The sequence below is a fragment of the Alligator mississippiensis genome, chromosome 4 (assembly GCF_030867095.1).
Source record: "Alligator mississippiensis isolate rAllMis1 chromosome 4, rAllMis1, whole genome shotgun sequence".
Lineage (NCBI taxonomy): Eukaryota > Metazoa > Chordata > Crocodylia > Alligatoridae > Alligator > Alligator mississippiensis.
In genome coordinates this window covers 29,209,989-29,232,250 of record NC_081827.1, presented here as the reverse complement: position 1 = coordinate 29,232,250, position 22,262 = coordinate 29,209,989, and the positions used below count along the sequence as shown (strand labels likewise).

Sequence of the window (22,262 nt, the reverse complement as noted above, 5' to 3'; positions counted from 1 at the left end):
ACGGTCAACCAGGAAGGGCTGCAGCAAAAGTAGGCACTCCTGCCTGCTTTAAGCTTATCAAATAGCCCTAATATAGGCAGGAGCATATGATCCTGCTACAGTCACTTCCCAATCTGGCTGTTCATGAGACACACAAGGCACTTTAACTTCGTGGTAGCAGCAGTGGTGGCAGCATCAGCAGCTGTACCCTGTTTGAGGACCACCAAGGGAAGCTAAGGCTGAACAGCAGTGGTTCTCAACCAAGGTGTCACCAAATACAAAGAAGGTTACAGCAGTGTGTCCTGGGTTAAGAACCACTGTATTACAATCATGAATTCTATCATGCCATGATCTCTTTGTCCCAGATTTTTTTTTTTTTTTAACACTTTCACATTTGTAACCAGTCTATAACCCCATTAGTCAGAACCAGATCGAAAAATGAATGATCTACTAATTGTTTTTTTTAACTTTCTGGAACAGAAGACTATTCTCTATACACCTAAAGAACTTGCTGGGGGCCGGTTAATGTTTTGTCATATTTTTCTCTCAAAGATATCACTGGCTTCCTTATCTGGAAGGTACTTCAGGAGTTTGCCAAACTGTACCCCTGTGAGTATTAGCTCACTACACTCCAACCAACAGCAAGCACTTTTGAAGCCTCGCCTTAATGAACACCTGAAAAATCTTCCTGGATGTCTGTCACCCTCTCAAAGATGCATCTCCTTTGTTCAGCCTTTCTCCATAGCCTTCAAGGATTCCAATGCTCCCCCTGCTGGAGACAGAAAAACTGAGCTCTGGGGCCTGATAAACCTCTGCAGGTCATGACATCATCCAAAAGTCTCAATACACTGTCTCCATCTGGTGACAGATTGGAATTACACCTAAGAATCTGCACTAGTATGGCAGTCTGAAAGGAGCAATATTTCCATGGCTTTAAGGTTCAGAAAACACAAATTCAGATTTTAAAAGCTAAAAGAGTGGCAAGAATAGCAAGGGAATAAGGACAAACAAATCAGCTATGGTAAAATATTTATCGATTATTAAACAGATTCAAGTAGATTTTATTGCAAGTAGATATGTATGATGTAAAGAAATGCAACTCTGTAAAAGTGTGATTAATTGCCCAAAATTAACTAACAGACATTTGTTATAAAGTACAGGGTCCTGTTCTCAATTATGGTTTTACACATATAAAATAATCAGGAGAACTTTGGTTAAAGTCAAAGCTAAGTCTACATTTATGTTTTCTATATCTAATACGCATGAAAGATGCTGAATTAAAATCACTTTAGCATGAAGATCTTTTGCTATCAGCAGAGTTGGAAAGCTGTAAAAGTCTCTCCAATACTGGAGTCATTCTAATCAGTTCAGTAGGAGTTGGATCAAACTCTGTATTCTTGGACTCTGCTGAGACTGAAAACCAACATCACAAATAGTTCCACAAGTGACAGTGACATTTGTGATATGAAATGCTGGGCTCTGTGAACAAAACCTAACCATCCCATCTCCTCTACTGCAGGAAGACTAATAGGTAGTGGGTTTCCAAAGCAAAACCCTCTAGACTCACTTGCTAACACCAAAATATCTGCACATAACCTTCTGATAAAAAGGGCCATGGATCATACATTACCCCCTTACTCCCAAAAATAAATTCCACTAACTGCCATTGGGATCCTTGGATTTATACTTTACAACCATAAAATATTATTTGAAACATACTGCCATTCTCTAGAAATCACCTAAAATGTGAAATGGGAATGAACTATGAAGTTGTAACCCCTTAACTTTCTTTAGCAAAGTTATAAGTGTAAAATTAAGATAGAATCTCAGATAGTTGATCTTTTGTCAATACATTTGGGATTTTAAAAAATGGTCCAAGTCAAAATGAGCTTGTTTTTTCATTTATTTAGTGGATTTTTTTTTTCTAAAATGGAAAGCTATTGTGTTTGTAGAACACCATGTAAAGTTTGTAGCATTATATAAATGACTATAATATTGAATAAATAATAATGGTAACACTACTATATAATTAGTAATCTGGCTGCCTCTCTACAGTAGAGGCCAAGTATTGTAATAGCTGAAGCAGCATAGGTCAAAAATCACCGTGCATTAGCAGGACTCTTGGGAAGACTGCACCATATCTAGCTTGTCACAGTTAGGGACCTACCTCAATTATGGTTTTCTGTATTTCATGCAAACCACGAAAAACAGTTGTCCACAATGGGTTGGAAATCTGGCATTGGCTGCAATTTCCCAAAAAATCAACCAAAAAAAGCGGTAGCAAGGTAGACCGAATGAAAGTGCCCTCTGCCAATCAGTGGTGAGGGGCAGGGCAAAACAAGTGGTAGTGACACAGACTAAGTGAAGGCGCCCTCTGCCAACCAGCAGCAAGGGGCAGAACCACTGCAAAATGCCCATGAAATCAGCCCTATGCACCACAAGTGTGCCATGAAAATCCCATTTTCTTGCAGGAACTTAGGTAGGTCCCTAGTCATAGTCTACGCTCAAGGATCACAAATTAAGGTATTATTTGTACCCAAGTTATCAATGCCTAAATCCACAAAGGGAATTGCTCACTGCAAAGCTCAGTGAGCCTAACTTTTAGATTTGCCAACATCTAATACCACAACTCAAGTTAGGTACCCAAACCTTCCCATGCACAACATGGGGAAAGCTAAGTTTAATGGAGTACCATAGGGCAGGGGTTTTCAACCTTTTCCAACCAGTGTACCCCCCCCAGTGGCCAGATGTGGGGGGTGGGGCACGTGGCCAGACGCTGACCAAGGGGGGGAGGGAGGGAGTTGGTGCATGGCCAGATGCAGAGCAGCAGCAGTCACCACATGTGAGCTTCCCCTGCCCCTCACGTCTAGCCAGGCGGGCAGTGCCTGCGTAGCAGCCCGAGATGGTACGCTCCGTCCCCACCCACCTGCATGTATCCCTAAGGCCTTCTCAAGTACCCCCGGTGGTACACGTACCATCGGTTGACAACCCCTGCCATAGGGAGTAGAGGACAGTCTACAAGTTGGTACAGAAAAGCCAAACTTTTATTTTCCTATTGTATACTACTTCATTTTTCTGTTCTTGTATCATCATATACTATGTTCTGTTTAAAAAGAGTACATGAAATTTATTGTAAGGTTTTAGCAAAAGACCATACACCATATAATTTTAGTATTACATATAATTTTATTGCCCATTTTATTGTGCTGTTTTAGTAAAAGCTATAAATCAAAAACTACTAAAATAAAGTGAATAAATTACTATTTAAATAAAGTGCAGTAAGGTGAACACAGAGGCACATAGTTCCTGGGCAGTTGTAACGTCTGCAGCTCAAATGGCAAGCAGACAGACACAAATGTCCTAGGAAGTACTCCAAAATCAGCCAAAGTGCTCTAAAAAGATGGCTAGATGAAATATCCATTATTTTGAAGTGCTTCCCATTTTGGCTGTGTACTCTCCAAAGTGTGATAGGGCTGTTTGGTCCTCCAGCATCCCACCATGCATTCCCCCTAACCCTGCCTACAGGAGGAGAGGAAGAACAAGGCAGACAGCCAAGAAGCACTGTACTGTACACTTGGTCATCTCTGGGGCTAGACAGCAGGAATCCCTGCATGCCTCTGTTTCCAATCTCCTGGTTCTGGAGTGCAGGTACAAGACCTCTGTTTTCCTAATTTCAGCAGGAGAATGCTCAGCTACCCAGAGCCCCAAGTCAAGTAAGGAGTCATGCTCTCCCTCCCCAGGGCTAGAGAGAACAATTCCTTGCATGTGCTGGAACAGGAGATCAGAGCCTGAAGTGCACAGGAAAGGACTCACTGACTATCAGACCAGCTCTTCATGGGGTTAGAGGAGTGGAATAGAGCTGCAAGACCAAGCAACTACAGCAGGAGAACACACTACTGCAGGCCTTCAAAGCAAGGCTGAAGTGGTCTGGTGAAGAGGCACAAAAGTGGGCTACATGTTTGTCCATGGCCTTAAATACTCTGAATTTGAAGGACTCTGAACTAGAAGAGAATTAGAAGTGCTTCAAAGTACGTTTGTCCAAGGCCCTAAGCCAGTGGTGCTTACCGCCTAGCCCATGGGACAAATGCAGCCCATGAACCTATAGCATCCTGCCCATAGGGCTCCCCACGGGTCAGAAAAATTGGCAGCAGGGGAACAGTGGCATTTAATACTACCACCCCTCCCCTGCTGCCAAATTCCCAAGCCCCTTGCAGCTGGATTAGGGCCGAGCTGTGCCCCCTCTCCCCTGTGGGGTTAAATCTAGGCCAGGCTAGACTCTGCCCCCTCCAGACTGGGCCCCACTGTGCTTGACTCTTGCTCTGAATTTGACCCACAGATGGACCAGGCACTGCCAAGCTGACTCATGGGGCAAGAAGGCTGAACACCACTACCCTAAACTAATCAAAGACAATGTAGAGGAGACAAGTGAGGCCCAACTCCAGGAGAGTGACAGTGTTTCCACTAACCTATCTCCTTTAACCAATATCCCAGTTTTACAGCAATCATCTGGGATATAGGAGAGACAGGTTTTAATACCTACTATGATTGATTTAGACTAGAGCATCAGTTTGAAGCCTGAAGTTTCCTCTTGTGCAAGTTCTCTCAGTACAGGTCTACAGAGTATTTTGAAGTGGGCCTCTCCTGCTAAAGTTGTTCAACACTGTTTAAAATACTTAAATATTCACCAGGCCAAAGAAAGAGAATGACTTCACAGCCTAGTAGTTACAGCAGTCACCTCAGACACATGGGTCCTTGCTTTAATGACTATTTAAGTACTCCATATAATGTGGACCAGTTCCAGCAATGGAGACAGAAAAGCCAAGCCCAGAATATACTACAGTCTGCTGCTAGGTAGAACACCTGAGTTTAAATACCTGCTCCAACTGAGAAGAGGGATTTAAACCTAGTTCTCATGCATTTCCTAATGATCCCTGTTTTTCTCTAGACACAAGGACATTGAGTATGTGGGTGCAGCAGAGCCGCTACTATTTATTTATTTATTCTCTGCAGGTTCAGTGTGCCCTGAGAACACCACATAACTGAACCCAATTAATGAGAAGGCCATGGGGGAATACTTTGTGAATCCCTCTATGTCGTAGGCATGAGCTAGGAAACCAAGTAGCTTGGTAGCATCAGGGCCAGCAACAGCCATTCTGGTACCTCTAAGGTTAAGTGGCAGCTAAACAGCTGTTTTGAAGAAATCTGTGACACCTAAATTTTAAATCTCATAGAGAATCATAGAGAAGTAGGGCTGGAAGAGACCTCCAGAGATCATCTAGTCCAGGCAAGATCATCTCTATCCAAACCATTTGTCACGGTGGGGTCCTACAGGAGGGCCGTGATCTCCTTAAGGCCCCCTCTTCCGTGCCAAGTCGGCCCAAGGGCACCCTCGGTTTCTCGTCCGCCACGTCTTTGATGTTTAAATCAGTTGGGAGGCTGCCTTACACCCTCTTGGGCATGTCTCTATGTTGATTCGGACCCCGTGGTTTCCCGGACTCCTCGTGGGTCTTGTCCTGCAAATGGGTGCTTTGAGGCACCCTAGCCTTATGGGCTATGCGTGGCTCCAACCACCCCTTATACCATGCCCCAAGCCTCGCAGTCAGAATGGATGTTGGTCTGTCTGATACACTCGCCCGCTCTCTGGGGCCTCCTCTGTACTGCCGCCCAGCTCCCGGGCCTTCTCTGTACTGCCGCCCCCTCCTGGGGCTCCCTATGCCCACTCTGGGCCTTGTCAGTACCGCCGCCCTCTCTCGGGGCCTTCTCTGTAGCCCTCTCCTCTAGGGCCTTTTCTGTACCGTCGCCCTCTCCTGGGGACCTCGCTATAACACCGCCCCTCTCCTGGGGACTTCTGTGCCCACTCTGGGACTTCCCGGTCCAGCCGCCTGTCTCTCGGGCCCACCGCACTGCTACCCCCCTTTTCCAGGGCTCACCGCACTACTACCCCCTCTATCTGGGGTTTACCACAGTGCTCCGCCCTTCTCCGGGGTTTACCGCAGAACTATGCCCTTCTTTCTCAGGGGCTCACCACACCCGCACTGGGGCTTCTCAGTAGTACCCCTTCTCCGGGGCTCGCCACGCCCGCACTGGGGCTTCTCAATAGCGCCCCTCCTGGGGCTCGCCACGCCCACACTGGGGCTTCTCAATAACACCCCCTCTCTGGGGCTTGCCACGCCCACACTGGGGCTTCTCAGTAACGCCCCCTCTCTGGGGCTCACCGGGCCCAACTTGGGCTCTCCAATACTGTTGCCCCTTTGTGGGGCTCTCCGTGCCCCCACTTGGGCTTCTCAATAAGGCGCTCCCCTCTCTGGGGCTCGCTGTGCCCAACTTGGGCTTTCCAATAATGTTGCCCCCTTTCTGGGGCTCACCGTCTAATGCTGCCCCTTTCCTGGGGCTGAGGTCTATGTACCCCCTATGCTGCGCCCACCCTGGCACCGGGGTCCCCACGCCGCTGTGGGTTCCCCCTGAGGATACTGTGCCCTCACTGGCACCGGGGTCCCCACGCCACTGTGGGATCCCCCTGAGGCCTCCTCCAACCTCTAATAGCCTCACCCTAGCCACCAGCGTAATAAATAACAACGCCAACGCAAAACACAAGCCCCTAGGCTGTAACACAAATTGAAGCCGCCTGGCTATAACTTAACAACACTGCTCAAGCCTCCAGAACTGCCATAAGCTGTACTTGTGATTCTCGCATCCTAACTCCAGGAGCTCCTGCCCCTCTGGCTGCTGGCAGGGAAATGCTAGCCTGGCCTCAGCCTCTGGGCCTTATGAGGGCCAGGCCCTGCCCCTTCCGGTCAGCTGACTTCCTGGTTGCCCCGGGCAACCCACAGCTGTGCTTGTTATTCCCTGCCAGGGCTCTTTCACCCTGGCAGTTTCTCCTCTCTAGGAGCAGGGCACCAAGGTGCCCTGCGACACCATTCTATACAATCCATAATCTAAACTCCACATAAAACTACCCTTAGCCTCGATAACACAGACCTAACACCCTAACCTGTGACAGGCAAAGCAGGAGAACCATGGTGGCCAATGTCCATTTTCAGTTAAACGTTTTCAGTATATGCTCAAGAGGTCCAAGGAAGAGGGCTACACCCCCTGCTACAGAGGAAGACAAAACCCTCTCCAGTCTCTATCAGGGTAAAACTCTGTACTGACCCCAAATATAGCAATCAGTCTGTCCCTGAGCAGAGTGGCAAGACCTTCTAAGCTAGGAATTTCTGGCTTTGGTTCCAGCAGAAGCCTTAGCACATCCCAACTGAAGTCCCAAGCCTTGGCTGTCGCCAACATCCAAGGCCTTTGAAGGAGGCTTAAAAACACCCTGACATATATAACAGCAAGAAGAGGCAGGGGCAACCAGCAAAGCCCAGAAGCATTGGGAAATGCCCATAGTCGAACATAGGCATAACTACACCTAGATCATGCCTGACTAGTGGCTGTCCAACCTCTCCTTGACTACCTCCAGTGATGGAGAGTCCACAACTTCCTTAAACTGTCTATTCCACTGCCTCACTAGTCTAACAGTGAAGAAGTCTTTTTTCCAGATACCCAATCTAAACTTACTTTACTGAAAAACTTTAAGCCATTGGTCTGTGTTCTCCTCTCTGCAACAAGAGATAAAAGGTTCTCTCCTTCTTTATGGCAGCCCTTCAAGTATTTGATATCCCTTCTTAAGCACCTTTTCCACAAGCAGAACACACCTAGCTCCTTCAGCCTCCCCTCATACGACTTGCTTTCCAAGCCCTTTATTGTCTTAGCTGACCCCCTCTCTAACTTCTCCAGAACCTTCTTAATGTGGAGCCCAGAACTGCACAAAATACTCCAGATGAGGCCTAACCAGTGCCAAGCTGAGAAGCACTATCACCTCCCATGCTTTGCACCTAATGCTTCTATTGATGCAGCCACACAAGGCCAATGCAGTTTTTGGATTCATCACACTGCAGACTCGTATCGAGTCTATGGTCTACCAAGACTACCAAGCCCTTTTCTGTAGAGCTGCCATCCAGCCAGGTGTTACCCATTTTATATTTGTGCTTTTGATGATTCTTCCCAAGGTATTGCATATGTCCAGACTGAACTTCATCCTGTTACCTTCAGCCCAGCTTTCCAGTCTGTCAATAGCCTTCTGAACTGCACTTGCATTCTCCAGTGTGTTCACAGTCCTTTCCAGTTTCACGATGTCTGCAAACTTGCTCAAGATGCTTTCTATGTCACTACCCAAAAAATGAATAAACACACTGAACAGCACTAGACTCAGGATATACCCCTGTGGGACCCCACTCAAAACCTCCTACTATGCTGACATGGACCCAGTAATAATTACCCTTTGCTTATGGCTATTGAGCCAGTTAGCTATCCACCTTATGGTAGTTTTCTCTAGCCCACATTTCTCCAATTTATTTATGAGACGGTCATGTGGGGTGAACTCCAGATACACTATACCCACAGCATTCCCTTTATCCACCCAAGTAGTTACATTATCAAAGATCACATTCGACATGATTTGTTTTCCATAAATCCATGCTGGCTGCTTGTGATTAGCCTTTCCTCCTTCAGATACTTGCAGATGGCCTTCTTTAAGATATGCTCCAGTAACTTCCCAGGTATCAAGATAAGGAAACTACTGGCAGTTAAGTACTTTAAGTCCCTTGAGGATTTAATCCTTTAGGTCAGATTCTCAACTCAAAAAATACCCATTGAATTAGGAACATCAGTTTGACCCAATATAATTACAAAAGATTTTTTTTAATATGCAAATTAATTTTTTATTTTGCTTTTCTTCCTTTTTGCTTTTCTATTGTCTACATAGATGATGCACAATACCTCTTTATAAGAAGACATGATCCTTTCAATAGCATCTGCTCCTGAGACCAACAGATTTCGTGAAGTAGTAAAAGTTTCTGTTCGCTCACTAACCATTGCTTGTTTCTGGCCATCTTCTGACTCTAAAAGGAAAAAAAAAAAGAAAAGAAAAATCTTTTTTCAAAAATTCTTCTGCAAACATCTCCACAAATTAAATTTTGGATAAAATATAAGCCAGTATATAGAAGATAGTGAGTTAAATTGAGAACTTCTGAACTCTCTGAACACAGCCTTCTACAAAGTCAGGCATACAATTAACAAAAACATCTAACAACAAAAAACAAGAGCGAGCATTAGGAATTACTTTTCCTATACAAAACATCCTGTCCTTGAACACTGATTGTGAATTTATAGACTCTTTTTAATATACCATTATTCAGTCTGTCTTTCATAATTGAAAAAAGCATAAATCTAAGCCATGATCTGAAACTAGTGTTTTTTGAAATGTACAACTTCTACTTTTACTCATTTTCAATCCTATTTAATTCCTCACTCCACTTGCATAGATGTAAATTGGTAAAATGAGACCATTTTATAAGAAAGCAATTAGCAATTTTATTGTCAGTAAGCATCTGTATTCCTCTTTCTGTTATTGTAAGGATGTGTGTTTGAATAATAGCTTTGTCTTCCACAACCCACTTTCACTGTCTGTTTGCTCCCATAATGAAGTCATAATCCTTTCTTTATATACTGTGGCTTCTTAGAGTAAAAATTATTCTGAATAAAACAGGAGCAGAAGGTATGTTTTTAGAAATACCTTTCCCAACTGGTAAAGGGAAAATGGCAGCAAAAATTACAGAAGACATAAGAAATATAAATGTTTAAGTAAGTATTCCATATATGCAATGTTCAGGGTGAAATTAATTATTTAAATCTTTCATGCCTAGAGTCGAAGTCTATTACTGTGATATCCCATGCCATCATCCAATACGTGGAAACTTTTGCAACATCGATTGAGTACACAGAGTTTGCTTTTCCAAGAAATCATCAAAATAAATGTATCTACATTTTAAAGGCTGAATATTGTATGAACCTACCATTTGCAGCTATGCAAACTAAGACAATGTTGGTTAAACAAAATATAGAGCTTCAGGAGACTGTTTGGAGAGAAGCGTTGCAGATTTTTTTTTGACCCTATATACAATATACAGATTGAAGTTTATTTTGGTGAGAGAGACAAAAAGCAGATCTAATACATTTTGTTATTAATCTAGTCTATTATGCTTTTTCAATGCTTTCAGTCAGGAAAACCCATAAAGAATTCTCCACAGATGCAATGTAAATACTATTTTTCTGCACTGGTCTGTCAGGCACTGTACCAGTAATGCAAGCAAATTTTTCTGTTCTATATCAAGCGTCTGTTTCACTATGCTGACAAGGTCAGAGTCTAGAGCACCTGAAAACTGAAATACAACAAAAAGGAAGCTGCAGTTTACTTGTCCATCGGTACTTTCTTTTTTAGAGATAGCAGTATCTAATTTGTAGTTTATTTCTCAGAATGCTAAACAAATAGGACAAATAACATCACTTAAATCAACGAAGTTACACAGGCACTAACTTTGGTTCTATGAATTTGAACTTATTACATAAGCAATTAGTCTCTCACATGTAAGGTGCTGTTTGGCCTCAACTAATGTCTCTCCAAATGTAACAGTTGAATTATTTAGGAAGAATGTGATCATTAACAAATACGATTTTTGCATGTATTGCATGTACTTAGAAAATGTGACTTTCTACCTTAAATTACAAGAAGTCAGTTTTCTGTCCACCAGCACAATAAAATAGACATGGCTGGGATGCAATGAGAGGTGTACAAATCTGAAAAAGGGCAAGAGCCCCCTTGGAAAGAAGAGTGCCATCTCCTCCTTCTTTTAAAAGTCTTTATTCACTGAAGTAGTCACATTGGGTGTCTGTAGACATGTTACTGGGCTGCTCTGACATGCTGTAATTACAGAATTAATCAAGTCTGCTGGAGCATGGCAATTACTGCGCTCCAGCCAGCCTCTGAGTCTCATGTATTAGTGTCTCTGCACTTTAAAATGGTGATGGGGTGCTTAAACTAAAGCTTGTTTGAAGAGCTTTAGTTCAAGTGCCCTACTGCCATTTTGAAGTGTGGAGAAATACTACACAAGATCCTGCAGTGCTTTAATTAGAACAGCTCTTGGAGCTGCTCTAATTAGCCTCCCCCCCCACCCCCCAGCATGTGTAAAAAGTCCTCATTTACTCCAGTACGAGAACAAATGTGAATAAAGCTCTTCAAGGAATCCAGCTCTCCCAGAAGAGGGACCATTCATTAGCACAACTGACCAAAACATTGGGCCCTGCTACATGTTAAAATTAAAGCCAGACAGAAACCACCTATAAAGCTGTTACACATTTTCAAACACTAACTTTGTAGCTGGTAGGTTTCTTTTTATAACTGGATGGACATTTTTATGGTGAGACAACTACTTGGCACATGTGACCAGTCTAAATTTATTGCACAGTTAACCAGATAATTGCATGATAACAACTTTCCATTTGTAGCCAGTCTACATTTATTAAATGATTAACCAGTTAATTGTATAATATATGTAACATGTGGCAGAGGCCAAAGAGGCCTCTGCCACATCTTGCATATACTTGAGGAATTAAATTTGGGTAGAACTGAAGAATTTTAAGACATTATAAAATATGGTTTTCCTGTATTACACAACTGATATCAAATTACTAGGCCTTGCCAAAATAACCTTCTTTAAATTTTTCTCCAGTGTGTTTCATATATTGTTTTCCTTCTGTATTAAAGAAAGTAGTATACTAGAACAGTGGTTCTCAACCTTTTTTGTACCAGGACCCATTTGTAAACACTGACTGCCAGTCCCAATCCAGTGCCCCATGCCCCCAGACCCAGTGTGCTAGGCATAGGGGGCCCCAAGCAGCCCCCTGCAGACTGGAACTCTGCCTGCCCATAAGGGGAAACCCACGGTTTCCCATGTTTTTCTGCTTTAAAGGAGAATTCATTTTTAAAGTTTGTCCGCAATCCTTTCATATATTCTTGCAACCCACAGTTTTGGGTCACAACCCACGGGTTGAGAAACACTGTACTAGATAGACTGGACAAGCGTGTGCACGTGCTCTCTGCTGTCTAGTATTTTATCTCCATCAGTAACCTAACATATTCCTCATGTGTAAGAGTTATAACCCCCCCCCTTTTTTTTTTTTTAACAATGAAAATTTCATTGCCACTAATATGTGATTCCAGGAAACTAACCATATCTTGGATATTTTGATGCCATGTCATCTTAACACTAAAAGCAGGTTTAATACTTACATACTCTTGAGCCACCTTTTAAAAATCAAAAAGTGGGACCCTGACTTTGCCAAGTAAGCCCCTGCCTGAATTATGCAATGGAAGTGGCAGCAAAGGGCTGGCACAACAAAGATATTATAGAAGCATATGCAAATTTTATTTTACAAACACCTTAATTTTTGCAGCAAAAGTGTACAAAAGTTTACTGCTGCACACCTACAATGCACTGTGTCCGAGTTCAGGCCTGGTCACTATACCAGTTCTATACCCTTCCTGGATTTACTCTACAATGATAGCTCTAATTCTGCTCCTTCAGAACTATGAACTCAGTTTATCTGACCTGGAGGGCAGAATGCTATTTATCTAACTGGATCAACTGCAGTAGTGAGTTAGGTCTGTTCAGTTCTTGCATACCAGATAGCCTTCATACTAGTCTCAATGGGGTCAATTTGTCACCATTATTAATACAGTTCTGATCCTGTAACTTCCCACTCTTAGTCAGTCAGTGCCATGGTGCTTCTATGACAACTTCTATGCTTTAACATTTTTACTTGTTATTACTAGTAAATTACTTGTCAGTAGTATAACTTGGGCTATCACTGACCTTCTGCTCTGCCACATTTTAAACATATTATCAAGGAACTCATCCTAGATATCAAGAGTGTTACTTGATATAAGGAAGATGAGAATGACACACAGCTCCTTTGCTCTCTATCTTTGTAGCAGCTGTATTCATTTGAAAAACCAACATTTTTTTTTTGATTTATAAGAAAAGTGCTGGGGAGAAGACACTTGTATTCTACAGTTAAATAACCTTTGTGTCCATTAAAGATAGTTGCAAGACACCGCAGATTTCTAGCTTAGTAGACATACTCTTAAATCAGTAAACCTCACTTCTGTTACCACAGTAATAAAGTACTGTTACCCTCCACTGGCTATATTGTTCGATACACATCAGTATAAACTCCTTTTTTTTTTTAGGTTATGACAGCCAAATCCTAAAGCAAAAAAAAAGACAATGTGAACAAATTTCACCTGTTCCGAAAATGAGCCTATGGTTCTTGGCTACGCGTACTGAATTTAAAAATTGAGCTCTCATCTTTTAAAACATTAAAGAGTCTTTGCTTCATAAACCTTACTAAATTTTACCATTTGTGATTCCAATCAGATATATGGAACCTGGTTAAGGCAAGGGTCCGTGTTGTCCCAAAGTCAATCTGTCTTTCTGTTTAAATAGTCCCAGAAAGCCAATCATTACAGTTTCTAAATAGGATTTCTAGCATCTGAAATTGCTAATGAACAAGAACAGTTCATTATATTCCCTTCTTGTGGATTTCCATTATGCTGAAATTACCATATCAACACATTTGTAAAAATCTGTCAACAATAACAGGAAAACATGTTTGCCTGTCATTAGTGCCTAATCATATATGAAGGGAGCCCTGTCTCAAGAGTTTTTAGACCAGGCACTTCCTTTGCTTTCCTCCACACCTCACCAAACTGCATTTCTTGCTGTTCTTTTTATTTATTTTTTTTAAACATCTGCAATAGTAGTAATATCAGGGCCTCATATCACCAGCGCTGCCAGAAGATCTGAGCAGGATCTTTGAAGGACATGAATATTAGTGCCACATGGACCCATAACCTGAATTTCCTGTCCCCTTCTACACCCCAAACAAGGCAGAATATGCAGATTCCTAGATAGGTCAACACATAGTAGAATAATTAAATATAAATAAATGTGCATGTGTAAGGCCCCTACCACGTATTACATATATTATGCAAGAGGGGTGTAGGTTGTAGCCATGTTGGTCTAAGAACACAGGCAGACAAGGTTCTTTGGGTGAATCTGATATCTTTTATTAGACCAACTTAAATAGTTGGAAAACAATTTTTAAGCAAGCTTTTGGGTTCAAAAATTCTTTGTCAGGCTAAGGAAGTTTCAGCAGTTGGCACCAGAAAGAATGCATACTGGAAATCTATCAAAGACAGGAATACCCAATTACCTGTGGGGGCACATTTCTCACAAGAAAACCACTCTCTCCAGTCTCTCAGTCCTGATCCTCAAAGGAAACTTACAAAATGCTTCCCAGAGACGAGCCTATGACCTCCACTTCATCAGCCTCCTAGATACTAAAAATCATGGACTAAATATAGACATTGGATTTATGACACATTATAACCTGCCTGACATCTAACTTCCCAGGTACCTCTCCACTATTCAACCCCCTTCTCTCCCCGCCACCCAGCCTCTCTCACACCCATTGACTCCTCAATCTACATCTTCACTGATTGCCTGTCTTGTATGCATACCAGCCCAGCCTCTGGCTTCTTTACTTTTCATCCTATCCAGGAAGAGCACACACCAACTGCTGAAACTTCCTTAGCCTGACTAAGGGTTTTTGAACCCAAAAGCTTGCTTAAAAATTGTTTTCCAAATATTTAAGTTGTTCTAATAAAAGATATCAGATTCACCCAAAGAACCTTGTCTGCCTATATATTATGCAATTAACTGGTCCATGATGTTAACCGCAATGTTAACAGACAACTGTATGCGGTTAGTGCTTGAAAACATGCAACAACTTTATAGCTGGTTTCTACCCAGCTTTACCTTGAACATGTGGCAGAGCCCTGAAGCGCTCAAACAATAAGAGGAGGAGCATCAGAGAAAAGCCAGTAAAGGAATGAATGAACTAATGAATGAATCACTGAACAGTACTAAGTAACAAAGCAGCAGGTAGTCCAGGAATCAGCGTGCTTTTCCAACCTCACTTAGGGTATGACACCTACAGCTAAGGTTACAATATTATATAACATGACCATTTAGGTCCTCCTGTAAACCTGTCATGTCAGAATTTCAAAGTAATGTCTTTTATCATTTTTGCTCTCAGATGATTTGCTTTGTTTGTAAAGTTTGAGACAAGACAGGATTTACACGAAGATGTGGTATATAGTTTTTGTATAATACTGCTTTTATCTACATGGCTGTAATAAAGTGAGACATAGTTTTATTGATACTCCGAAGTTAACAGACATTTGAAATTAAAGTAAAAAAGTTAGTACCTCCATCTGCAAATCCAGTCGCAGTGATGATAGGCACAGCCACCATAATCAAGCCACAGCTGCTCCAGACATACTTCATCAGGAATTGCTCTATCATGATGTACCATAAACGTTTGGACAATATGAGGTTCATTTGGTCTGCCAAAGCCTTGTAACTTTTCTGTAGTTGTTTCATTTCTACCTATAGTTAAAAATGGAGATACTAAAACAGTATGACATAGATACTCATACTTACAAAGTACACATACACACTCATGATGCAATCCTATATCTACAGTTGAATTTAAATCTTTTTCTACATCTTGTAAAAGCGTGTGTGGTATTTATACAAAGTATCACCTTTCATATAGTCTATGGACCAAATTCCTGTCTACAGTGAAGCTCCTTTGCAGGTCTGTACCCCTTATGATGCCATCTTACACACCTGGAGAACAATGCCCAAGTCATAAGAGTTGCTCCTCACAATCCATGGAAGTTTAATTAATGTTTAACACCCAGAATGGTTTCTGTTCTTGGAACTTTATGAGCTGGGCAATGCTGGTGACTGATGTAGGGATTAAGTTTGCTAGTCTTACTCAGTCTCACTCCCATTTGCTCTGATGGGAGTTTTGCCTGAGTAAACCTATAGAACTGATATCTTGACCTGATTTTTAATAACATAGCAAGCTGGCTACAGAAAATGATAATTTATACCATTTACCTCAAACAGCTTAATGAATTGCATGTGAAGTAGGATATAAAACAATCTGGCTGAAATAACATAGTAGTGATGGGAAAGAAAAAACTTCTTAGTTTAGCTGCTGTTAATGCAGTGTGACACAGCTTCAGCAGAGCCTTGCCATTATAAACATGAGCTACTCATGTTGTATTATGAATAACGCTGACTGAAAAGAGCAGTGACACTGCAGGCCATTTTTCACTGTTCACTTCCGCATGAGGCAGAACTCCTCCCCCCCCCCCAAATCTCTCTTTCCCCCCCAAAAGATGTTCCTGCCAGAATTCGCATCAGATAAAATTAGGGCCTGCTCCTCAGCTAGCATTAAAACAACCAGCTACTTTTTACATAACCCTGATTGCTGGGGCACAGTGTTGCACTTCTGCTATTTTAAGGCTCTGCAGACACCACTTCTTGATTTAGCTACCAAAACCGTGGCAAAGGTCGCATTGCCTTCTGCCAAAAAGCAAAATTCACCTTTGCATCGCCTTGCAACACTGTTGCCTTTGCATGACATCATTTATGAGAGAGAGGATTTCAGCACCCTGAAAGCGCCTCTGCTTACACTTGTGAGGATAAGATTAATAAGAAAAAAATAAATAATAAATTTATTATTAAATAAATAGTAATTATGTAGCACTGGTGAGGCCACATTTGGAGTACTGTGTCCAGTTTTGGGCCCCCACTACACAAAGGATGTGGATAAATTGGAGAGACTGGCAGAAAGCAACAAAAATGGTGAGAGGGCTAGGGGACCTGACTTACAAGAGACTGAGGAAAATGGGCTTATTTATTTAGTTAGACTAAGAGGGGATTTAATAGCAGCCTTCAACTACCTGAAAGGAGGTTTGAAAGAGGATGGAGCTGGACTGTTCTCAGTGCTGGAAGATGACAGCACAAGAAGCAACAGTCTCAAGTTGCAGCAAGGGAGGTTTAGGTTAGATATTAGTGAGACTTTTCTCACTAGGAGGGTAGCAAAGCGCTGGACCAGGTTACCCAGAGAGGTGGCACAAGCTCCATCCTTTGGAGGTTTTATGACCCAGCTAGACAAAGCTTTGACTGGGCTGCTCTAGTCGGGGATGCTCCTGCTTTGAGCAGGGGGTTGGACTAAATGACCTCCTGAGGTCCCTCCCAACCCTCGTTTGCTATGAAATGAAAAAGAATGAATGAGAAGAGCCTGCCAGGGTTTAAAACAGAAGACATTAGGAGAAGCTCCGTTTGGAGGAGCCTCTCAGGGAGGATGAAAGAGCCGTGGTGCAGCTCAGAGTCAGCAACGGGGCCGGGGGGAGGAGGGGGGGGTGGATCCTACAAAGCTGCGGCAGTGCTGGGTACTGTTTTTTTTTTTACCAAAGCCAGAGCAAGCCGTAAACAGGCTTCGGAGTCAGAGGAATTCAAGCCGCTGGGGTGGAGGGAGGGGGCTGATGGGCAGCAGATCCTATCTGCCCGCGCTGCACCTGCACCAGCACCCGCACCCGCCGCGGGGGCCGGTGCGCGGCCGCCCTACCTTGTGGCCGCGGTAGAAGGCGATCTCCTCCACGTTGGCCAGGATGCGGGCGTGGACGTAGCGCAGGTAGCCCTTGCGCTGCGCCTCCTCGGCCACCAGCCTGCCGAAGCGGGGCGAGCAGGCTTTGAGCACCCTTGCCGTGGCGTACACCACGAGGCCGGCCAGCAGCGTGGGGCCCACCGGGCTGGCGCCCCGCTCGCGCGCCGTGCAGATGAGCGCGTAGGAGGTGAGCAGCACGTCCAGGATGGGCTTGGTGAGGTTTGAGTAGAGGTGCGCCACGGACTGCGCGAACAGCATGATGTCCTCGGTGAGCGACTGGTCGGGCGTGGGCAGGCGGCCGTCCATGCCGCTCACGCGGTAGTAGGTCTGGTGCGCGAAGTAGGTCTCGTAGGCGCGCTCCACCAGGCGCGTGCGGAGCGCCAGGGCCAGCTTGCCCTCCAAGTAGCGGATGGCGCTGTTGACGAAGGTGGCGGGCACGGCGATGAGCAGCCAGCGCAGGAGCTGCAGCGCGAAGCGGCGCGGCTGCTTCTCCACGATGCTCTTGACGATCTTGCCGTCCAGCCGCGCCACGTAGATGGAGAGGAAGGTGCGCGACACCAGCGCGGCCGAGTGCAGGCCCAGCCAGCCCGCCTCGCGCCCGGCCCCGCGCGGGAACAGCAGCCGCCGCAGCGCCAGCAGCTGCCGCACGAACTCCAAGTTGGCCGCCGGCGCCGCCCCCGGCCCCGTCCCCGGCCCCGTCCGCGGGGCGCCCCCGCCGCCCGCCTCGCCCAGGCGCCGGCGCAGCGCGGGGTACAGCAGCCGCAGCCCGCACGCCGCCGCCGCCAGCCACGCCGCCCGCCGCGCTGCGCCCCCGCGGCTCCACGGCCCGCGCCCGGCGGCGGCCGCCTGCGCCAGCGGGCTCATGGCGGGGCCGCTCCGGCTGCCAGCGCCTCCGGCTGCAGCACCCTCAGCCCCGCTCCGCTCCGCCCCGGCCCGGCCCGGCCCCGCTCCTCCCCGCTGCGCTCATTGGCCGCGGCCGCCGGGGGCGGGGGCGAGCGGGTCCCTCAGCCCGTCGCAGCCGCGGGCGCAAAGAGCCGGCGGGATAGGAACAGCATTCTTCCGAAAGAGCGTGCCCTGGGCGCGCCAGAGGCGGAAGCCCTGCCTCGCCTCGCCTGCATTGGGCTCGGTTGACCTGGCACGCGAAGCATTTTCCTTAAAAAAAAAAAGAAAAAGAAAAGATCCTGAGCGACTCTGGGTGCCACAACGCCGCTCCCACAGCCATTGCAGAGGTGTAGAGGGTGCACGGGCACCCCCTGCGAAAAGGCGCTGCCGACACTGCTTGCGGGCGGTCGCCGCTCGCCACCGGCACGGCCGGCGGCATCTGCAGGCGGTTCGCGATCCGCTGCCGCCGACAGCGCCCCCGCCGCCTCGTTGTGCCCCCCAGCCCCCAGGGGCACGCGGCATTCAGGCCCACAGCCACGGTTCTCCTGCCTTTTCCATTTCCTTCTCTCTGCCTGACTCCCTCTTCTTGTTCCCCATTTATTTCGAAGTCCAGTTTAGTCAGAGTATAGGATGTACCGGCCTATAATAGTGCCATGTGTCTAAGAAGCCCAGGGGCAGGGGAGCCTCCCCACTTCAGAGGAGCAAGAAAACTACATTTCACTTTAATACTGCTTTTATCTACACAACTTTAATATACAAAAACTATATACCACATCTTCATGTAACTCCTATCATGTTACAAACTTTACAAACAAAACAAATCAGCTGAGAGCAAAAACAATAAAGACATTACTTTGAACTTGAACCTGCTGAACCCCATCAATTCTGAAATGACAGGTTTACAGGAGGACCTGAATGGTCATGTCATATAACCCCCACATTGACCCCCAGAGATAGAGCAGGAGAAAAGAAAAAACATTCAAAAAAGGTTGAAGCTTTTTCACTAGTTTAAAAAGCAAAGCAGTGAAGCAACAGTATGGATGTGACAACATAACGGGTTCCTACATTTGGTGGAGATAAGAAAGAACTTGGAGTTTGGAAAAAGTGTTACTAGAAATACACAAGAGTACCGAACCTCGGCATCACAGACTTGCCTGGAAGATGTTTATTAACATAAGGCTGCTGAATGGGATTCAAACTAACTGTTCTGTAAATCAGGTTGGGCAGAGCTCAACTAGTTCATAGTCTTGTTATAAAACAACCTCTATACGCAGAGAGCAGTTGTGACATTTAGTGAGCAACTCTCCTGTTTCAGACAGGAAACACAATCTTGTGCTACTCCTGCAGCAGCTGAGCAGCAGTCTCCTGAAAATAAGGCCTAAAACCAGACAAGTTCTAACATATGAGCTACACTTCTCCTTTCCCCTAGGAGGATGTTTTTCCATCTCCACTTTCAGTGTGTAGCTCTTGTTGATTAAAAGGCTTAGGTAAAACAGATGGGAGCATAACAGTGATGGAACTGTAGCTGTTTAAATACCTGCAGCTTTCAGTATTGTCAGGGGATCCTAGAGGCTTGGGTAGATGCCTTTTTCACATCTTTTGGGATTTTTGCTGTACAAATCAAAATAAAATAAAATTATAGCTTAGAAAATAGTTCTATTGACATTTGAGATAGAACAGAGTGCAGTAACTCTTCTTTGGTCAAACTGAGCCAGTTGCACTAGCAATTATTTTGTCAGTAAACAAAGCAGATTGCATATGATTTAAAAATACACAGGCACTAAGTATGAGGAGTTAAAAGTGCCTTGTTTAGGCAGTCACTTAAAGTTACTTTTAAAAAAATTGCAGTTTTCATTTAGTTCCATTTCCATCCTTATACTGTTTTATGCCTTAGTCACAATATCTCTTGCAGCTGATATGCCAAACCGCACTGACTTGCAACATTCCACTGCCCTAGCACTTTTTTAAAAGGGGGAAAGTTCATAGATCCCTATTTCACTTCTGCATATCTGCTGACTCTTAGCTGTACAAGAGCCAGGGAGACTGAAGCTCATAGTGAGTTGGTATCGGCAAGAGCAAACACACGTGGCAAGGTCAGGCCTGTAGGGGTATTAAATGAAACAAAAATTACCTGAATATGCAGTGCTGTAATCAGAGCAATATCTTTTCTTCCTTTGAAAAACACGAGAAAAGTCTGAATTGCTGTTTTAATTGCATTCTTTTTTCCTCCTCTTGGTGCCCTGTTTTTCGCTTTGCTACTGTCCATCTTCTTAGTCCATAAACAAATTACTCTTTGTGGAACATAGCTTTCATTCGTAGAACTGATGACTAGTAATGACTGGTGAGATCAGTGCATCAAAACATAATACAGTAATATTCAGGTACTGCTGATGAAATACTGACCAAAACTCAGTAAAAGTGATATCCTTAAGATAAAGGCTATGCCCAATTTCTACTAACCGGGTACAGTTACATGAGACCTTTACCGCGGAGTTGCCCAATTAGCTCTGCAGTAAACATCTCAGCATCTACACGTGTGGCCCTATTAGGCCACAGGAAACTAACAAACTCTGCAGCAAGTTAGTACTGGTAAACACAAGTTTTAATCTGCTGTGGAGTTTTTTCATGCGCAGCAACACACGTGTAGATGCTGATCCAGCTGGCTGCCACACTGGATCACACTCGTGCCCCAGCCAGCCCCTCAGCACGTTGAGCCGGGTCAGAGCAGCCCTAGAGCCCACACATCTCCTGCCAGCCAGGGCTGCTCTGACCTGGTTCAATCTGCTGTGGTTCCAGGCACACATTCAAATGGGGCACCTAGGATCAATAAACTCCCATGCAATAAACTCCCATGTATCTGGGACGTAGCGGAGAGGATCCCAAAGCTTATCTGGCCCTCCGACCACTACACTATGCTCCTTATCCATGTGGCCATGAATGACATGTCTCAGAGCAATCCCAGCCGGGTCATGAGAGACTACAGGGCTCTGGGAGCGGGGCTTAGGGGGTTGGGGGTGCAGGTGTTTTTTTCCTCACTCCTCTTGGTTGTGGGTCATGGACTGAGGAGGGACTGACGGATCAAGGTAGTCAACCAAAGACTGCAGTGCTGGTGTCATCGTGAAGGCTTTGCCTTCCACGATCACAGTCTGCTCTTTAGTGAGAGAGGCGGTGGTCTGCTGGGGAGAGACAACCTCCACCTCACTCCACTGGGGAGGAGGCTCTTCTCAGCCCGATGGCTGGGAAATTGGCTCTGAGGTCGGACCCAGAGAGGTAGTAGTTGATGGAAGTGAATCATTATGGCACTCTGTGACCCGTGGTGTCCCCCAAGGCTCTGTCCTTGGACCAGTTCTCTTTAACATCTTTATCAACGATGTGGACATTGGAGTCAGAAGCATACTGGCCAAATTCACCGATGACGCTAAACTTTGAGGCATAGCGTCCACACCTGAGGACAGGCTAGTGAACCAGGCTGACTTGGGTAAGATTAGAAAGTGGGTGGATATAAAACTGATGACATTCAATACCGAAAAATGCAAGGTACTCCACCTTGGGGGGAAAAAACCTGCAGCACGCTTATAGGCTTGGCAGTGCTATGTTCACTAGCACCATGGCTGAAAGAGACATGGGGGTCATGGTTGATCACAAGATGAACATGAGCCATCAATGCAACATCGCAGCTGGTAAAGCAAACAAAACTCTGGCTTGCATCCATAGATGCTTCTCACGTAAATCTCAGGATGTCATCCTCCTGCTGTACTCAGCCTTGGTGAGGCTGCAGCTGGAGTACTGCATCCAATGCTGGGCTCCACAATTCAAGAAGGAGGTTGAGAAGCTTGAGAGAGTCCAGAGGAGAGCCATGCGCGTAATCAGAGGGCAAGAGAATAGGCCTTATAAAGAGAGGCTGAAAGCCATGGGACTCTCCAGCCTGGAAAAGC

At 45.0% G+C, this 22,262-nt stretch overlaps 1 protein-coding gene across 3 annotated transcripts in view; it reads right to left on the bottom strand.

Moving 5' to 3' along the window:
* The window catches only part of ABCD2 (ATP binding cassette subfamily D member 2), an 88,305-nt gene extending 69,959 nt beyond the window's left edge, over positions 1-18,346 (bottom strand). For 2 of the 3 annotated variants that reach the window (XM_059725882.1, XM_059725883.1), the window contains exons 1-3: positions 17,407-18,346; positions 15,188-15,368; positions 8,797-8,918 (exon numbers count right to left, since the gene is read on the bottom strand). In XM_059725882.1, the coding sequence (XP_059581865.1) occupies positions 8,797-8,918; positions 15,188-15,368; positions 17,407-18,309 (1,206 nt within the window). In that variant the 5' untranslated portion in view covers positions 18,310-18,346. Of the gene's footprint in view, positions 1-8,064; positions 8,179-8,796; positions 8,919-15,187; positions 15,369-17,406 lie in introns of those variants that run through there. The other variant, XM_019487437.2, reaches the window with a different exon arrangement.
* Between the last annotated feature and the right edge of the window lie 3,916 nt (positions 18,347-22,262).